Source organism: Phalangium opilio, unplaced genomic scaffold (assembly GCF_054372755.1).
Source record: "Phalangium opilio isolate 3A_F unplaced genomic scaffold, DU_Popi_V2 ptg000031l_1, whole genome shotgun sequence".
Classification (NCBI taxonomy): Eukaryota; Metazoa; Arthropoda; class Arachnida; order Opiliones; family Phalangiidae; genus Phalangium; species Phalangium opilio.
Window position 1 is genome coordinate 3,796,509 of NW_028324158.1, and position 20,395 is coordinate 3,816,903.

The 20,395-nt window shown below is 39.5% G+C and overlaps 1 protein-coding gene across 1 annotated transcript; it reads left to right on the forward strand.

Moving 5' to 3' along the window:
* Positions 1-18,045: 18,045 nt before the first annotated feature.
* Positions 18,046-20,079, forward strand: LOC149690085 (uncharacterized). Its single transcript, XM_089869606.1, has 7 exons — positions 18,046-18,219; positions 18,341-18,430; positions 18,486-18,647; positions 18,709-18,784; positions 18,883-19,112; positions 19,183-19,430; positions 19,535-20,079. The coding sequence occupies exons 3-7, from the start codon at positions 18,564-18,566 to the stop codon at positions 19,743-19,745; spliced, it is 849 nt and encodes a 282-aa protein (XP_089725732.1). The 5' UTR covers positions 18,046-18,219; positions 18,341-18,430; positions 18,486-18,563; the 3' UTR covers positions 19,746-20,079.
* Positions 20,080-20,395: the final 316 nt, after the last annotated feature.

A 20,395-nucleotide genomic window follows, 5' to 3' on the forward strand; every position in this document is an offset into this window, starting at 1 on the left:
AAGCGTTTGACCTCTTAATAGTAGGTGGTTCCAAATTTTAAGCATTTGACCTCTTGATAGTAGGCGTATGCATATACTCATCCTATAAATGCTAAAAATAGAAAAAAATTCAATAATAACAAAGCTTTTATCGTTAACAGCGTTTAAAAATTAAATATTTGCTGATGTAGTTTTTTGTAGGCACTATAGTACGTTAGAAAGTTATTTTTTGGCACTCATTATAACGTCATTATCGGGGGGCTTTACTATTTCCGCTATGGCTAACGCCCTATTTGCGCCTCAGTGTCATTTTTAATTCTAAAATAATTTTTCGAAGTCAACCTATTTAGAAAGTCCTATTTTGTTACTCTAGCTCAAATAGGAACAAAATGGCAGCCAAATGCAAATGTCCAGAAACTTTTGTCCGGGACTGTACATGTACATTTCTTCGACTTGAAAATATTTCGTTCTTCTAAACTACAAATTTTGTTTAATATTTAAAAAAAATACATGGAATTACTGCTCATTTTACCTAACCACTCACTCTTTATTAGATAATCAGATTGTTGCGGGTACAGAATCTTCGTGTTCCCGAGATTTACTATATTTCTATCGGGAACTTTTAAGCATTATATACCAAATTCAAAATCCGCAAAATTGCCAGGGTTTTTCAGCCGAATGGAAGACAAGCTGTTAATTATCGTAGTAAAATCAGCTTTAAATGGGGGTGAACAGGGGTTTGAAATGGAGTAAATAGGGGTTTGAAATGGAGTAAATAGGGGTTTGAAATGGAGTAAATTGGGGTGTGAAATGGAGTAAATAGGGGTTTGAAATGGGGTAAATAGGGACTTGAAATGGTGTATTAATGGATTTGTTTTACAGCGCAAACGTGGTGCAAAATATAGAAAACAATATATTTAACACCTTTTTCACTTCATTTGATTTAGTAATGTGACGTGGCGTAGTTTTGCCTACTATTAACACCATTAAACTAAGTAGTAATATTAGAAGTCCAACCGATTGTATATGTTAGCAAGTCACGTAAAAGAAATTTACGTATTAGCTTGGTGTGGTTGAGGTGGGAAGGGCGTGTTAGTTTCGTATGTGCGAATGTAGTACAGTATTCATGTTTTCTAACTCGCTAACTTAATATTCGAGATGGCCCAACGTTTGGTGTACATTAAGTACCACATCTAGATAAAAAGGTCTTTTCGTCTATCCAGCCTCCACAGACAATCCACAAACTCACACACTCACAGATCATAATCGTAAAGCCAGTATGTTTTTCACAGCGTAGGTAAAAACCTATAACAAATACACATTGAAGGGTCAGGAGATATTTTCAACGACAACTATAAATAAATAGCAGCAACCCAGCCTTTACACATAGTGCCCTTTCCGTATGAAAATGAATCTCTCATTCTAGCTACCTTGCCCGTCTTCCCCATCCTCCTTCGCTAACCCCAAAAACCTGAGTAAGGAGAAAATATTTTAATCCGTTTCGATACGGCCGTCCGTCAAATGAACCCTAAACTTTATCCTCGCCGCAATCAAACCGGGTGAATACTTTGACGATGCCGATTTTATATCTTTCCCAATACTTTGAAGACCCTAAAGAGGATCTTTTCTTAACTATAGGTCCAGACAAACTTGTTTTACGTCCATCCGAAGTTGGAAAAGTGCTGTTAACTCATACCATAGCGCTAATGTATTTCCTCTCGCAATTCTTTCACATTACGAGCTCCAACGTGGTAGCGGATCTTGCCTTAATCGCCTTCTTTCCACGCTTGTTTTTCGTGTACCCGGGGTTAACTCACAAACACACACACCCACACCCACCCACACACACAATCCATCAGCGCCATACCTAGGTGTGATTATATAACCACACCTAGCTAAAAAGCACTATAAATTGTGCATAAATGCCTAATATTTCCTTTATACTTGCAAATAATATTTGTAAATGGCGTGAATTTATCATAAAAATGGTGTTGAAGACTTGAAGTACACCATAAATGGTGTCATTTTTGGCACCGAAAAAAACAGCATATATGGTGTTAGAATGCACCATTATTTTTTACACCGTACGATGTAATCGATCACTGTTCGCTTGGATTCATATTTAAATCACTAACTATCACGCAACCTCCTTATCCCCTTCGTCTACAGCGCCTTGTATTTACCATGAAATTACTGATGAGGTAAATTAAAGCTTAACTTCGCCAATTTCTGCGAGAAAGTTTAAATTATATCGCCGGTTGTTTTGTCATGGTTTGCACACATATTCCTCTAATTCAAACTGAAGAAATGAAGATTGAAATCACTTGCATAGAGGGGGTACTCACAACTAAACGTGTACACTGTAGCGCATCGATGGTCTACACACTATTAAGGTTACGGCTAATCATTGTAACGAATCGAGGGGCTACTCACTGACTTGTCAGACTTAACCCATCCTGTGCGAATGTGAGTATAAATTTACTTCATGGCATTTACTGAGAATCGAACGCCTTATATACCCAAAATTTCCAAAGAGGCATACGATAGAATTCGAACGTAAACAATAGCTATGTTTAGGAATAACGTTTCTTAAAAAGACTTAACTAGAATAAATGAAAATTAATGACAAATAAAATAATCAATATGAATCATATTTATTTAATTATTTAATAAAAACATCCTGATTGCGTCTAGACTCGGAGAGGCTTATTTTTGTTTCCCAACTTGTTCTCTTTACCATGAAATAACTGATGCGGTAAATTAAACCTTTATTTTCGCAAATTTCTGCCTGAAAGTTCTAATTATATATCCGTTGTTTCGTCATGGTTCTCTCACATATTGCTTTAACCAGGGATAGATAGACTTTTTTAAGACGGAATGAGTAACAGGGTTATTCGGGTGCGCGTCCAAGTCCACGACCCCCTTACCCGTGACGGAGGGGTATGAAAGAAGAGGCGGGTCTTATTTTTGTTATGGCGTTGTATGGATATCCGGGTCAAATAAACGTCGTCTGCCCCTTCGTCTGCCAAGTTGGAATGGGCTCGGATTGTAATTTTTGAAATAACATTGTTTAAAAATGGAAGTTACACAAGACATAGGGCTTGCAACTGAAAAAAAACGGGGAAGACCCAAGAAAATTAAAAGGGAGTTAGAATTGAGTAAAAGTCTTCATAGATATTACAGCACGAACAGGTTTTAACCAAACACTAAGCTCACAAAACTCCTGACCATTCACTAAGCCTTGGTTAACTTCATCAAATTCGTTTACAAAATCATGAGGATAGTAGAAATGATTGGCTTAAGAAAGAATTTGCACCCTTACAGATGTACTCCAAATCCAAAACACCAGCACCAAATTCACTAACTACCTTCTTAATTGCTATTGAAAACAATTCCCGAATAATTACCGGACCCTCGCATTTAGACGGCTCCATTTTGAACCCCTGTGAAGGCGCTTATCTGTACAACCATAGCCCACTCGATCCGCGCTCTATAGCTATAGTGCGAGCAGCTTGCGTCGTGACGCGCGTGATCGAGTGGGCTATGGTACAACGCAAGAGGGGTCGTAGTCATGGCGACAGAGGTAAACAGGAATTACGTATTTTTGGCCCTCCTTGTCAGCAACGTCACCAATACGTAGTTTTTGTGAGCCAGTAAGATAATTTAATTTTTTGGTTACGTGTTGAAGGAAGGGACTATATACTCGTCTATGAGTCGGACTGCAGTAAAGGCCAAACATTGTTTATTCCGTCTTAAAAAAGTCTATCTATCCCTGCTTTAACTCAAGTTGCAGCAAATATGAATATTTTTCTCGATTCTTGTGATAAAAGACATAACGATTCAGTATTTTCGTAGCTTTGGTCCCATTGAACCGAATTCCCATTCGACAGAAGGGTTTTTATTGGGGGGTCCCATTCGACCGAACGTAGCCAAAGGTGCGATTTTATTATAGTCCCATTGGACCGAAATTCTATTGAACTGGAAGAAGACATACTGTGTGGTTTTGCATTAAATATATTTTTAATTTCACAACTTATTATTGTTAAAATAAATGTGATTTGAAAATGTATTACTGCACTTATTTTAACTACGTTTTAATTACGGCGAACCTCACCTACCCTAGCCTAACCTAACCAAACGTAACCTAACCTAACCTAACCTAACCCAACCCACCCTTGTTTGGAGGTAAAAAGATTATTTATATGAGTATTAAAAGCCCGCCTCTTACCACGAACAATTTATTAGCAATAATAGCAATATTTTGGAAAAGATGTCAGATAATTAATTGGAGAATATTTTGGAAAAGGTGGCTGCTAATTAATAGGAGAATATTTTGGAAAAGGTGGCAGCTAATTAATAGGAAAATCTTTTGGAAAAGGTGGCAGCTAATTAATAGGAGAATATTTTAGAAAAGGTGGTAGCTAATTAAAAGGAGAATATTTTGGAAAATGTGGCAGCTAATTAGTAGGAGAATGTTTTGGAAAAGGTTGCAGCTAATTAATAGGAGAATGTTTTGGAAAAGGTGGTAGCTAATAAGTAGGAGAATGTTTTGGAAAAGGTTGCAGCTAATTAATAGGAGAATATTTTGAAAAAGGTGGCAGCTAATTAATAGGAAAATCTTTTGGAAAAGGTGGCATCTAATTAATTGGAGAATGCTTTGGAAAAGGTGGAAGCTATTTAAAGGGACAATATTTTGGAAAAGGTGGTAACTATTTAAAGGGAGAATATTTTGGAAAAGGTGGTAGCTAATTAAAAGGAGCATATTTTGGAAAAGGTGTCAACAAATTATTGGAACAAAACCAAACCAAACCTAAGCTAACCTAAGCTAACCTAACCTAACCCAACCTAACCTAACCTAAGCTAACCTAACGTAACCTATGCTAACCTAACCTAACCTATGCTAACCTAACCTATGCTAACCTAACCTAACCTAACCGAACCTAACCTAACCCACCCGAAACCAAAATATTAAAATTTTAATTTAAAATTTAAAGACATTGATGGAACTACCATTAAGACTGTACTTCATTTTAAGCACAATTTGTTTATTAATTCTATATATCTCTTGCCTTGAAAGGAATGAAAGTGAGCGTTTTAATTAGTATCACGAACCATTTACTTTTAATATTATTAACATACCTTTCGGAGATTCAAACCAACAACCTATCGCTTCGCAGTCCAACATCGTATCCACTACACCACCGAATCGCTGACGGCTACAGTGTTTCAAGTTATATTCATGTATTTTTAGGAGCATATTCGGACGATTGGGATTTCGGTCCATCGGCAATATAGCCATTGGTTTGGAAATCTAAAATCATTGCGGGATATTCGGTCGAATGGGATTTCGGTCCATTGGGAATTCGGTTGAAAGGAACGATACCTTTTCGTATGGAAAACCAAACCGATTTCAATTAATTTTTATATAAAGAGCAGCAATGAAGGATTGTACTTGTTCAGGGCTAAGACTCAACCCAACTTTTATGCAGATTGCTTTTTACCAAAATACATTAAGTTCGACGAGTCCTTACGTAACGAAGTTTTATTTTATATTAGACTCTTTACCATCAAGTTGTTAACCGATTACCTAACGGTGACCCAATTCTCAATGGAATTGAATGAAATCTTCTAAACAGTCTGGCCAGCACACTTAACTTTACCTAAGATATTTCTGTCAATTATTAGTTATGAAATGAATATTTTCAAAGGTACGATTTTCACGAGACTGAGTCTGGTCAGTATGGGAAAATGTTACCAAATATATCTTGGACGGGAGTTGTTGGACGTCTGTCTGCTGAAGTAAGTAATTGTATAAAAATTTATTAAAACAAAACCTGTATAACATATAACTCACTCGTAGAGAGCCGATTTTGGAATTTCTGGACTTACTCATGCAGGGAAGGAGAACTGTTATTGATTTTAGTGTCCCTTATATTCACGACACATTAAGCTTTTTCGTAGGTGTTGAAAACGGAACCAGATAAGAAGTCTTATCCATTAAAAGTCCATTTAAAGTCAATGTAAGTAATAAGTATAATTCGACTTCATAACCACCTAAACCATTGTTTTTAATGTTTAAGGTTTGGCTACTAGAAGTGACTTGTACAATTATGGTTTTCATTCTACTGTGCATAAGCTTTACCTTTCGTCATAAGTCAGCCTTTAAACTGCGCAGTTTTATGATTGTCTTTGCCATTGCCGCGAAACAAGGTTTTTTATTGATTTTGAAAAATATTTTACTTGACTATGCTTCAAAAAAATTAAATATCACGTTAATTCCCAACTATGGAGAACCAGTTTTTGCTAGTGAAAGTCTAAATCGTCTCTTCATAAGGTTGTTAATTTGTATAATTGCAGGTGTTGATCTGAATAACGTTCAGCAACCAGCTTCATTGGTGAAGCCCACCGCGATATGGCGGCCTTCATTACCCATCGTGGTCTGTTTCGGCCTAAGGTCTTGATGTTTGGAATGACGAACGCGCCCGCCATTTTCCAAAGAATGGTAAACTCGCTCTTTGCACATCTTACAGGGCGGGGCGTTTGTGCATACCTCGATGACTTAATTATCGCGTCCCAGGATTTTAACAGCCATCTGAGTACCTTAGCCGAGGTTTTTGACCGCCTTATGCGAGCCGGTCTAACTATAAAGGCCTCTAAGACCCAGTTTTGTCAGAGTGAAAGTAAAATTTTGGGGCATATAGTATCTGATATTGGGATTCAAGTTGATCCCGACAAAACTAGCACTATCCGCGATTTTCCCGCGCGTCAAAATATAAAACAGTTAAGACGATTCCTCGGAATGGCTTCATACTACCGTCGACTTGTGGAAAATTTCTCAAAGGTAGCTAGCCCTTTGAACCTATTATTAAAGAAAGAGATCAAATGGCATTGGCAAACCGAACAAGAATCGGCTTTTAATATTTTAAAGGAAAAGTTAGGTTCTGCCCCCATTTTGAGCAGTCCCGATTATAACCACGCTTTCGTCATCCATACTGACGCCTCAAATGTAGGGTTAGGCGCGGTTCTAAGTCAAATAATAGATGGAAAAAACCGCGTCGTGCGATATGCGAGTAGATCTCTCAACGCCGCCGAAAGGGAAGCGTTGGGTGCGCTATTCGCAGTGGCAACCTTTCGCCCTTATATCGAGGGCACTCGTTTCGAAATTTTCACGGACAATAATGCTATTAAATGGCTACACAAAGCCCCCGACCCAACTGGAAAGTTTGCCCGGTGGAACGCTCGACTTCAGCCCTTTGACTTAAGCATCACCCACGTCCCTGGTACCAGTAACGTCGTAGCCGACGCTCTTTCGAGAATCCCTGAAGCAACCGAACTTGGTCACGTTGCTGCCGTAACCGGAGGTGACTCGCCGGTCCTAGTGCGTTTTGACAACGACGAGCTCGTTAAGGCCCAACGTTCGGACGAGAAGCTAGGACCCCTAATTTTATACCTGGAAAGCAATCAGTTACCCCAAGATAAGGAGTTACGGGTTTGGGTGGAGAACAGTGCTATTCACTGTGACATTAGAAATCATTAGAAATGAAACACTTTATAAAGACACGGGAAAAGTGGACGTGTACGGATGGGACAACTTTAAAATTCTAGTTCACGTTACCCACGTTATACCGTCAGCTAGACATCTGGGCATTAAAAAGACCATCAAACGGCTTCAAAGTCAATATACATGGGAGGGAATGACCCTTTATATTACCCGCTACTGCAGGTCTTGTACCATTTGTAAAACCGTCAAGGCCCCTAATCAGGCACCTCCGAGTTTTATGAAACCAAATGAGGTTGTCAAACCTTGGTCGGTAATCTCCATTGATTTAAAAGGACCCTTCCCTCGATCTAAACGAGGATTCAAGTACCTTCCTGTTATTTCCGATTACTTGACCAAATGGGTTGAAATATTTCCGCTGAAGAAAGCCACTACACCCCCCATTGTCCGCCATTTGGTAGACGATGTTTTCACGAGATATAGCCTCCCTGACACAATAGTTTCAGATAACGGTAGTCAATTCATAGGTAAGCTATTTGATAGCGTGTGTGAAAAACTTCTCGTTAAACATAGATGCACTTCAGTGTATTCTCCACTATCCAACCCTACCGAACGGTTCAAAAGAACCATAGGCACCATGATCTCCTCATATATCTATGGAAACCAATAAGAATGGGACAGAGGAATCCAACAATTTGCTATGGCAATTCGCTCAGCTGTGCAGGATACCACGGGCTTTACGACCGCTTTCCTTATGTACGGCCGAGAAATGCGGACAGCCGCTAGCCCCTTAACACCCCAGAATCCCAACTACTATGACAATGGTGAAACGTCCAAAGTTTATGGTCTGACAGTGCAAACTAAGATTCAGGACGCTGTATTGTTCTAGCTCTAACAAGAACGGAGACGGGTTTTAGTTTAAAACTTAATCTTTATTACTCGCGGTCACAGAAAACTCTGATCGTTTATTACAGTTTTGGTTTATTAAGAAACCTCGTATTTTTAGGCGAAAGGTTTTTTATCATCATGAGTCTTTCTTTAGAGAGCTAGATAACATTGGTTTTTTAGCTATCGCTACATCTTTCCTTTTCAGTAAAGGTAGGTTTTACATTAATATACATGATTCTTACACTAACATCAGTTTAACAATTTAGAACAGCATAATTAATCTATCTGGACTTTTCCGGTGGCGCTGTGACCTTCTAACTATCGGATCTCTAGACTTCAAGTTCTGTGAATCCAAACGACCATCTTTTGACGAGGTGACGGATCTGGAGCCTGTTTGGTTGTCGGGTTCGGGCATTGGTCTTGAAGTCGAACCCCCTGGAGTTGTGGCTGGATTTGGAGGGCTTGATAACCCTGAGACTGTTACCGCTTTGGGAGACCTTGGCGTTGAATATCTGGCTGTTGGACATCTGTATATTAGCGATTCATCTCCTGTGTTGTGGCCGGTGTTTCTACTCGGCCTTCTTTCATTCGCTTCGTTTCTGTTGTTGCGAAACGATTCCTTCACCAATCTCAGATGTCTTCGGTTTCTACGCCATCTTCCTCCTTCCTCTAGCTCGACTTCGTATGATCTGGGTGTTACTTCACGTATCACTTGACCTTTCCTCCTCCAGACTCCGTGCTGATTCAGTATTCGCACTACACTTCCTGGAAGAAGTCTAGTTAGTTCTTTTCCTCGCTCCTGTTGTTTTTTTCTTCGTCGGTCTACCCTGGGTAGTCTTGTTCTAAGCACTCTACCCATTAGCAGTTCTGCTGGAGACTTGCCATGTTCAAGCGGGGTGTTTCTAAAGCTCAATAGTCCCAGATTGTACTCCTTTCTCCGCTAGTCCGTTGGACTGGGGGTATTCTGGGCTTGACGTCATGTTAATGAACCCATATTCGTCTGCAAACTCTTTGAACTCCTTTGAGCTGAACGGCATGTTATCTGACATGACGATTTGGGGAATCCCTTGGCGGCCAAAAATCCGTTTCAGACAAGAGATTACTGATTTTGCTGACGTTGTTCGCAATGTCTCAACTTCTATGTATGTTGAATACGCGTCTATGGCGACCAGATAGTCGTTTCCCGCATTGTGAAACACGTCAGTCCCTATCATGTCCCACGGCTTGTCTGGTGTCTCTCTTATGATGTACGGCTCTTGGTGTTGTTTATATTGAAACATGTTACACGTGGGACATCTTTTGCATTGATCTTCTATGTGACTATTCATGTTGGGCCAGTATAGGCATTGTCTCGCCCTGCGGCGGCATTTCTCTATTCCAAGGTGCCCATCATGTATGATTTTCAGCATGGGGCTCCTCATAGTCTTGGGAACGACGATCCGAGATCCTTTTAGGATAAGCCCTTCTGCTTCGGTCAGCTCGTCTTGGACGCTCACGTATGCTGAGGTTTGTGTGTTTTTCTTTTCCCAGCCTTGATGTATTTGCTCCAGGACGCATTGTAGTTCCTCGTCCTTTGCCGTTTCTTCTCGTAAGCGACCTAGTAATTACTGCGTTTATGTGAACTTCGACTTCTTCATGCGTGTCTTTATCTTCAGTTGATCTCATTGGTAAGCTGGCTCGAGACAACGCGTCAGCTAGGATAAGGCTTTTCCCCGGGGTGAAGACGATCTTATATTGATATTTCATGAGCTTCAGAAACAGTCTCTGAAGTCTTGGTGGCACCTCTGCTACTACTCTGTTAGCCATTGCTACCAGTGGCTTGTGGTCCGTCTCCAGGATAACCTCTTTTCCATAAATGTAGTTGTGAAACTTTTGACAACCAAACACGATTCCCAGAGTCTCCTTCTCGATTTGGGCGTATCTTGTCTCCGCTGACGTCAGTGTCCTTGAGGCATACGCTATGGGAGCCCAGTTATCGCCCTGTCGCTGCATAAGTACTGCGCCCAGCCCGTCTTTCGACGCGTCTGTGAACACTTTTGTATCCTTCTTTGGGTCGTAAAACTGTAGTACCGGTTGCTGAGTCAGCACTTTCTTGATGTGAGTCCACTCTTGGTGGTGCTCTGGCAGTATCTGATGGTCATCTGCGCTCTGTTTTCTAAGGCTTCGCAAGTTTATAGTATGCGCGGAGAGGTTTGGTATATATTTTCCAACGAAGTTCACAACTCCCAGCGCTCTTTGCACCTCCTTCTGAGATGTTGGCGTCGGCATCTTCAGAATTGCTTCTACTTTCCTGGGGTCCGGTTTGACCCCGCCCTTGGATATTACTTCTCCCATCTATGATACTTCTGTGACTTTGAATATGCACTTCTGTACGTTGAGCGTGGCTCTGGCAGCTTTCAGTCTAGACAACGCTTCTCGGAGGTTGTGGTCGTGTTCAGGTCCAGATCTTCCCCATACGATGACCTCATCGTGTAACGGTCTTGCGCCGGCCATGGTTTCAAATATCTGACTAAAGTGCTTGAAGAATATTTCTGGTGCCGATGCAATTCCAAATGGCAGTCTCTTGAAGCAGTATCGTCCATACGGCGTATTAAACGTCGTCAGTAACTGGCTGTCCGGGTCTAGCGGAATCTGGTAGAACCCTGATGCCGCATCCAGCTTCGTGAAGAATTCGGCACCTGATAGCTCAGCTTCTATTTCCTCTTTCGTTGGCAACTGGTAATGTTCCCGTAATATGTTTTCATTTAATGTTTTGGGGTCCAGACATAACCGCAAGGCTCCATCTTTCTTCTCCCGGATAACTAACGGGCTTACCCACTCTGTCGGTTCATTGACTTTTCGTATTATAGACCGTTTTTCCAGTCTGTCCAGTTAGGCCTTTAGCTTTTCTCTCAGTGAGTAGGGGATTCGTCGTGGTGGAACGATTACGGGAATGGCATTTTCCTTCAACCGAATCTTGCATGATGTTTTCAATCGCCCGATCCCTTTAAATACCGTAGAGAACTCGCTTATTATCTTTGTCCAGAACTCTTCCGGTTCTTCGGATAGATTTGGCTCTTCAGGTTTCACCATGTCTTCATTTACTTCGTAGATGAGTCTCACTAACCCCAGATTCACTTAAGTTTCTCGACTCAGTATTGGTCTCTCCCCATGACCAACCAGGATCATTTCAGTTGTCACCTTCGACGATTTTACTTCAGCTACTACTCGTATTGCGCCGAAAGTCTCGATTTTACTACCTCCATAGGCGCTGAGTCTAACAGCCGATCGCGTCACGGGTTTCGGAGACATCTTCTCGTAGTAACGTAGTGGCAACAGGTTCGCTTGAGCTCCTCTGTCTAGCTTGCAGGGTACTGTGACTCCATTTACCTTGATTGGGACCACCCAATCAGCCTCGCTCTGTCGTGCCTCGACGGCGTCGATTATGAATTCCTCTTCACTGTCTGTCTCGCGCTGCACCTCATCGACCTCTGTTGCATTACAGGCTACGGCAAAATGATTCCGTCCTTCACACCTGTTGCAAATCTTCCCATACGCCGGACATCTCTTCCGCTCATGTCTCCTTTTGCAGCGTTGGCAGTCTACCATGTTGACTTCCGACTTCTCTGTCGACGACTGACAGCCTCGTTAGGCTTGCTGTGTTTTCCATGTCTTTGTCCACAGTGACCTTGGTTTCTTGTGACGGCGTCGACGTTTTCTGGCTTGGACCCGTCAGACCAGTGTTGCATTTGTACCATCATGATTTCCGTTGCCTGACATAATTGTATGGCACGCTGCAAGGTGAGGTTTTCTTCCGCTAAGAGCGTCCGTCGGATTTTGAGATCCTTGGAACCGTAAACGATTTGATCGCGGATGAGCGAGTCCTCCAGTTGCCCAAAGTTACATGACTTCGCTTTGAGGCGCAGGTCAACAACGTACTGTTCGACGGTCTCTTCTTTCTTCTGCATTCTTTCGCGAAACACCAACCTTACGTAGGTTTCGTTCTTTTTGGGAGTGCAATAAGTCTCGAACTTGGCAACCACGTTGTCATTGGTTTTGGGAACGGCGACTGTGAAGACAAACGTGTTGAAAACGTCGATAGCTTCTTGGCCTGCAGCATGCAGCAACAAGGAGAGCTTCTGTCCGTCCGACCGGCCTGCGCTTGGAGCCGTGGCAACTTCGAAGAGTTCGAACCTTTGACGAAACACGCGCCATGCCGTGTCCGCATTACCGGACAAGTGAAGTTCCGGCGGTGGTCTTAAACATTCCATTGTATCCGATAAAGCTCGTTCGCCAAGACGTGAGTCACGATTCTGACACCATGTATTGTTCTAGCTCTAACAAGAACGGAGACGGGTTTTAGTTTAAAACGTAATCTTTATTACTCGCGGTCACAGAAAACTCTGATCGTTTATTACAGTTTTGGTTTATTAAGAAACCTCGTATTTTTAGGCCAAAGGTTTTTTATCATCATGAGTCATTCTTTAGAGAGCTAGATAACATTGGTTTTTTAGCTATCGCTACAGACGCCCTAAAGATAGCCAATGAAAACGCTCGTAAGGCAAAAGCCTCTCAGAAGGCGCAATACGATAAGCGGCATAGGGACGTCGAATTTGATGAAGGGGAATGGGTTTATAAAAATTCACATTACCTATCTAAGGCCTCGGACAATTTTTCCCGTAAACTTGCCCCGCGATACAATGGCCCCTTTCGTATATCGGCTAAGTTATCTCCTTTAACCTATAAGTTAGAGACCAGGAACGGACGTCCTCTTAAAGGCACGTTTCACATAAGAGATATAAAGCTATTTGTACCTCGAACCGACCATATTTTACAAGCTTCAGATTTGGCCGATGGCACTAGCGATCCCGCAATTCACATTCCAAATGCAAAGGATCCGAAGCCCTTTGGTGGATACAACTTGCGACCAAAAACCCGAAACCAGACAGGGGCCACCATTAATTTCCCTAAAACCCATCATTATTTATAATTGTCTCGACACCCGAACAAATCTGCTCTAAGAGGTTCTATAAAACCCTATTAATTATCTTCAATGGATTGTCGCGTAACTGACGTGACCTGTGAAAATTTAATATTTCGATCCAACAATGTATATTGCAGGTTCTATCCCTTAGAAGGTCTCACAAAACCCCAAGAACCATAGATTTTTTTCTGGATGGTTGCGTACAGTAGGTGCGGGACCCTCGACAGTCCAGTTAATATTTTTTTTTGTTTATGCACTCCTGCCCCACTTTATTTATTATCAAAATTTGATTGCATGGTATCCCTGTGGATATGAGAGATGCTCTTATTGGTGCGCCAATTTTTTTTTTAATTCGAAGTATTTACCCCTGTCAGTGCTATCCCTGTCTGACCATGTGATCTCATGAGGACATGAGACTTAAAGCGGGGGAGAGTGTAACGTGTAATTTCAGGATTATTCAAAATTTAAACTACTTACATCCATTTATTAACTTCTACCAAGCAAAACCTACCTAAAAATGCCTCGTTACACTAAGTTTTAAATTCTTAAACCTCACCCTTGACCTCCTTTGTGGAGACACGAAAACATTCACTCTATAGTATTGTCCGTGCGTTCAAGAACCTAAAGTACATAGAGCTGTGCAGGTGTTGACCGTGGGTACCGCTAAGCTTACATTGTTAACCAGTTTAAAAATGAAAAGTTACCGTCCATTCCCCTCACGAAACATACAACCCTTTCGGGGGAAAACCAAAAAGGCGAGGATTTGAACGTTGCCATGTTTTTGAAAAATAAGTCTTTTGTTATGTATTTTTGTAAATATCCATGAACTTTTTAAACCTTGTAAACTAAAAAGCTATATACGAGTGCAACGCGTCAATATGATTGGTGCGCGAGAAGAGATTTGGGTGATTTTGATTGGCAGTGACCAATTGTGGTTTCAAGTACATTAAAATCTATAAATAGGACCGACCAGGTCCTAGAAAGACAGAGACGTGTCAGATTCCAAATAGAACGGGACAACTTTTTTTCCGAACATGAGCGCGAGAAGGCGAATTACGGTCCGGACGAGAAACGAGAAGGCGAATTATGGACAAAGGACTTTAACAGTTTAACTAGTAGCCGCGGTAATAGAGAACGCCCCACGTCTATGGTCAAGTCGGCCACGTTACGAGGCCCAAGTCGCCGCTCCAACGTACGAGCTAGTTTTTCTGGACCTAGAAGGGTCCCGCGTACGCGTTAACGCTTCTCGACCGTTATAAAAGTAACTTATCACGGATTCGCGTGTACGCCATAAACCACCGTCCACAAGCTGATCCGGAACGATTCTCTCCGCCGTACTAATCTTGATGTTCCTGTCCACAGCAGAGTGAACCGTACCACATTGTGCTGCGTCACCGAAACGAACTTATGCTCAGTGCCCTAACAACGGACTTCGATGAAACCCAACCACTTAAGTACCATTCAAAACTCTATTTTAATTACGACGGCCTAAAATGGCCCATTGTTCTGTTTACCTTATTTCAAAATCTGTTAGTGTTAAGTTTAATTGTTAGTTTTAGTATATCCGTAAGTACGTAGTGTTAGCTAGTGTTGATCAATATTTATTTGCTTAATTGATAGAATAAATATATTAAATTCTGATATGGCAATATTCAATTTCCTACCCTTTATCGTTAATTATACTTAAATCTAAATAAGCCCCTAGACAACGATCTCTATATTTACCGCAAGCCCAAATAGTGTCAGCTTAGCGGACACCCGGACCACCATTATACTCTAAATTTATCATTTGTAGCGTAGCTGGAAAATAGCGTTACAAATTTGGGGGTCCGTCCGGGATCACATGTGTTAATAACAATAGCAATGACTACTAATTGAATTTCCCTTTTTGACCGATTACGTAAAATTCGTAGAGTATCTCAAATATCCCTGAAATCCCATGTTTTTGCACGATTGTGCCTATTTTTTTAAATATTTTGGTAGGAATTTTCCCTAGTATTTTTTATATATACATATATTTGTGTGACATTTTCAGGGTTAGAGAATTACTCTAGTGAAAATCGTTATTCGTGTTATTCGTCAATATTCGCTAATTATATCCCCCTTTTACCTATTTTTATGAACCGATGATTTAGCACCAGTTCTTAGATTGGGAACCATGAAACTTTTCATTCCGGAACACTCCTCTGTATTAGAATATATCACAAAAATGGTGGGTGCCCTGATAATTAATGTTACTAATGATAAATAATAATTCAATATTCCTTGATTTGAAATCTCGCAGCCTCCCACACCGTACGGTGATCTTTTTCGTCGAGTGACTGAGATTAGACCACGAAGACCATCGAATAATGCTGACATCTTCGCAAGACCAATTACCACCACACAATCTCGAATTCGAGCGGAGCTTGAACTTTTAAAATTGGGGTATCCACCGTCAAAGATACGGGCAGTGAGTGAGCCCCTCATGAGTTTAAATACCGCCATTGGGTTTCGAAAGAATTTCACTTGTCAAGGATCGTTTAACTGGGTGTAAGTATAAGTTCGCTGAGATTCAGTGGAAAATAAGGGAAACTTAGTGTAAACGTTACTAAAGGTTTTCCTTTGTGCCTTCCTTTGTATTAATTTTGGCGATATGAAATTGAAATTTGTCATTAATATAAGTAATGTTTCCCATGGCAGCATTATAGCATTATCTGAAAGTGGCTGTCTGCAGAAGTGGCAAGAAAAATTAATGTTTCCAGTGACTATGGAAGAGATGAAGAACATGGTCTCGGCCACGGAAGTTAACTACATCGGGTTCATTGGTTTAAAATCCACATTTGGTCTACTTTTCATAAGTTATTTTGCGTCTCTGGTTGTGATTGCACTACAACATTGCAACATACTATTGGTAAAATGCTTTCGCAAGATACTATTTGTATAATCCTTTAAACTTCATTTGAAAGAAAAAAAACATCACAAGAAAACTTTTGTCTAATTTTACATTGGTTCTAATTTCATCATAGTCCAGCGATTATTTTCAAAAGAGAATGTTTCGAAAACTATTTAACTAGTAAACTAAACGGGAAGGTTATCTTTATGATTGTAATTATTTCTCCCGAAACCGTTTCAGCCTTGCCTTTAAGGGCTTAAAATTTTGAAGCTTTCTTGCACAAAAAGCTTTGACGAAAAGTAAATTTGCTTTTACTAACCTTAGAAGATAAACTCAAGGAAAATAGTAGCAAACTTTAGGTTGAACAGAATCATAGCAAATGCGTGTCGGTATTATCGGTCGGAAATTACCAAAAATATCTAAACGCGAAAAAAAAATGCTCTGATCTGAATTTCTGTAATCGGGAAAAAGTTAAGCTTCGCGGTTACCCAAAGGTTCCTTGTTTCAAATTTTCCGAAACAAGCGCCACAAATTGTGACTGTTTTTCCTCGTCAATGTCACAGATCATACCCAAACCATGTTCCTACAAGCATAATTTTACGGTAAATTGCAGAAAATAGTGTTTCTGGCTCGCACGTTCAACTTATTTTCTGGACATGCTCTTTTGCTCCTTGTAGGTCATTGAGTGTGTTTGAATTTTGGTTTTTGGATCAAAAAATCAATCGTGGTTAAAGTACTTTTAAATTCCAGGGATTATTTTTAGTTAATAATGCATTATTTGAAAGTTAAAACTCAATAGATTAATAAGGGTTAATTATATCAGAATCAATAAGGGTTAATTATATCAGAATTAATAAGGGTTAATTATATCAGAATTAATAAGGGTTAATTACATCTGGATTAGCAAGGGTTACTTATATCTGAATTTATATGGTCTTGACTTTCTCAGTGTTTCTAGGCAAAAGTTTTAATGGTTAGTATTGTGTTCCCACGGTTCTCCTGACCGTTATTTTTCGCGTGAAAGTGAAGGGTAATTTATGTTTGCGCGAAAATCCACTAAGTTTTATGAATATATGATATATAATCTATATACTAGAGTTAACTTTGTTCCAATTTATTGGGCGGGTAAAGTTTCTGTTCACGATTAAGGTAGACTTTATCGAGTTCTCTCTCTCGAGAAAATGTGACTTTTACACGCCATTCGTGTTCTACGACTAGCTATAACAAAGATATTGAACATTATTATTAGTTTGTGGTTAGGAATACGTACGAAAATAATGTCGGAGTTTAAAATATTTTGTATGATATTGATATTGAATTTAAACCCCAAAAAATAAATTTTCAATGCTTCAAAAAGATTTCAATACTTTAATGACGTCTTGTATTCCTCAGTGTATATAGGCGAACTTTAAATGGTTAAGATTGTATATTCCCTGGGTTCTCTCGCCCGTGATTTGCCGCGTGAAAGTGAAGGGTGTTGTTTGTTTTGCGCGAAAGTCCACTAAGCTTTATGATAATCTATATTCTGGAGTTTACTTTGTTTCCATTATTTGGGTGGAAAATATTTTTTTTTTTCAAGATTAAAATTTATTTGCCCGAGTTTTCTCTCGAATAAATGTGACTTTGACACGTCATTCCTGTTCTATGACTAGCTACAACGAAGATATTGAACATTATTATAAGTTCGCTGTTAGGAATACGTACAACAATATCACCTGAATTAGGAATATTTTGTATTATATTGATATAGAAATTAAACCCAAGTAGATTTCAATGTTTTTATGATGACCGAAAGGAATGATTTTAGTTGTTCTGGAAGAAGATTTAAACTAACTTTTATGAAGGCAATATTGCGATTTATTTTGCTCTATCATAATTTAATAAACATTAAATTCTATTCTTTTTGCTTCAGAGCAATTACCTTCAAGTATGTGGACGATTACCTAACGGTGAACCAATTATCAGCGGAATCGAAGCAAATCTTTTAAACAGCCTTGCCAAAACCATAAACTTTACGTAAAGTATTTTTTTGGCTATTTTTAAACCTTAAACAGTATAAGAAACCCTGGGCGAAAGCACTACAGTCTATTTTTGAATGTTCGCTGTTATATGGGTTCTTGATTTCATATATTTACAGGTACGATCTTCACGAGACGAAATTTCCCTATTTTGGCAGAATGTTACAAACAATACGTGGACTGGTGCTGTCGGACATATAAGTTCCAAAGTAAGCAGTAGAAAAATTAATTAGATGCATAATGTTTTTAAATTTTCTCTGGTAGAAAGCCGATTTTGCCTTGTCAGGACTTTCTGTGACGAAGGAAAGAAGATCAGTAGTTGACTTCAGTGTACCATATATCATGGACACGTTGAACGTTTTTGTTGGTGTTAAAGATGTTTCAACTAAGCCACGCCTTTTCTTTCTGAGCCCATTTCAATTTAATGTAAGCCTAACACCTATTAGTCAACGCCTTAATTGAAAATATAGTTAATTTTTATTTTTAGGTTTGGATAGCAGTACTGGCTGGTGCAATTCTAGTTTTGATGCTGGTTTATTTCTTTTCGGGTGCTGAAATAAAGAGTAAACTACACGGTTTTATGCTTGTCTTTGGAATTACGGCAAGACAAAGTACTTCAAAATTTATAAAATACCAAATTTTGTTTCGATATTAATTTCAGGTGTTGATATACAGAAGATTAAACAACCGTCGTCATTAATCGTAATTTCATGGGTAATGACTTGCACAATCTTAACTGTTTACTATGGAAATGCACTGAAAGCTTCAGCTAGCGTCTCAAGCGAACAGAGTATAAATTCTCTAGACGACTTAGCATCACTTCTCGGATTGGGAACCATGAAATTTGTCATTCCTGAACACCATTCTTTCATAAATAACATTGCAAAAATGGTAACTGAATTTTTAAGTTTAATAATTAGGCTTTGTGTCAATGCAATTGCGCTATTGCTATTACATCCAGCCTTCGAAACCATATGGAGACATTTTTCGTCGAGTGAGTGAGATTAGACCACTCACACCTACGGATTACGCGGACATCTACGCCAGACGCCGTACCACGGCTCGCGCTAGGCTTCGTATGGAGCTTACATTACTCAAGAACGGGTACCCCCCGTCTAAAATTCGAGCAGTAGGAGAACCGCTTCTTGCAATGAATACAGCCATTGCATTTCGAAAGAACTTCACTTGTCAAGGACAGTTTAACTGGGTGTAAGTATGAGTCTCATTGACTCCTGAGCTCTCCCAGTACCCTTGCTTCTACCCTTACGGACATTTATAGTAACTTTTGCGATATAAAATTATTTTTATGATAGAATTATGGCCTTGTGGGAAAGTGGTTGTTTTCAAATATGGCTAGATAAAATAAGGTTTCCTGTGAAGATGCAAGAATTGATGGTGAAGGACTCGGCGGCTGTCGTAAACTACATCCGCCTGACCGATTTACGAAGTACCTTGGAGTTATTGTTCTTCAGTTATATTATTTCCATTCTCATCATCATATTTCAACTGTCCAAATCATGCTAATCGATTCAGGGTTAAAGTTTAATACCGATGGCTATTAATGAGACCTCCGTCATTCTGGAAATCCATCATTAAAAGAATGAAAACTGGAGAAAAGAAACTGAAAAAACTTTTCAATTTGCAAATCTTAAAATGTTAATCCGAAAATCAGAGAATGAATCATGAAATTTAAGAATTAAATTATTAAATCTAAGCAAAACAACCAAATATAAAACTACATTAAGAAATCAACAAAAATGCAAAATCAATACCAGTTCGTGCAATCAAAATATTGATAACAAAATTTAAATATATATCACGAAATTAGAAACTAAGCATAATTGTAATGACTTCATTGTACGTGTACCTAGGCTATCACTTGCTTATCAACACCATATCTAGGCGAAAAAAACATACTATGGATTATTAAAATTTCTAAGTATCATAACAGATGAAACCTAATTTCAATGTTCAATCGTCTGTGGATTTTTTTAGCGCTGACAGCGTGATTGTTATTTATTACATTTCAACTAAGTCTTATGAATAAATAATATACAAGAGCGAGTTTGTGGTAAGCCTTTAAACTTTATCATGGAGAATCGATCCGCTGAAGTACTAACGATTATGTTGTTTTGCAATGGATTTCTCGCATGAAAAAGAATTAACACGCAGGG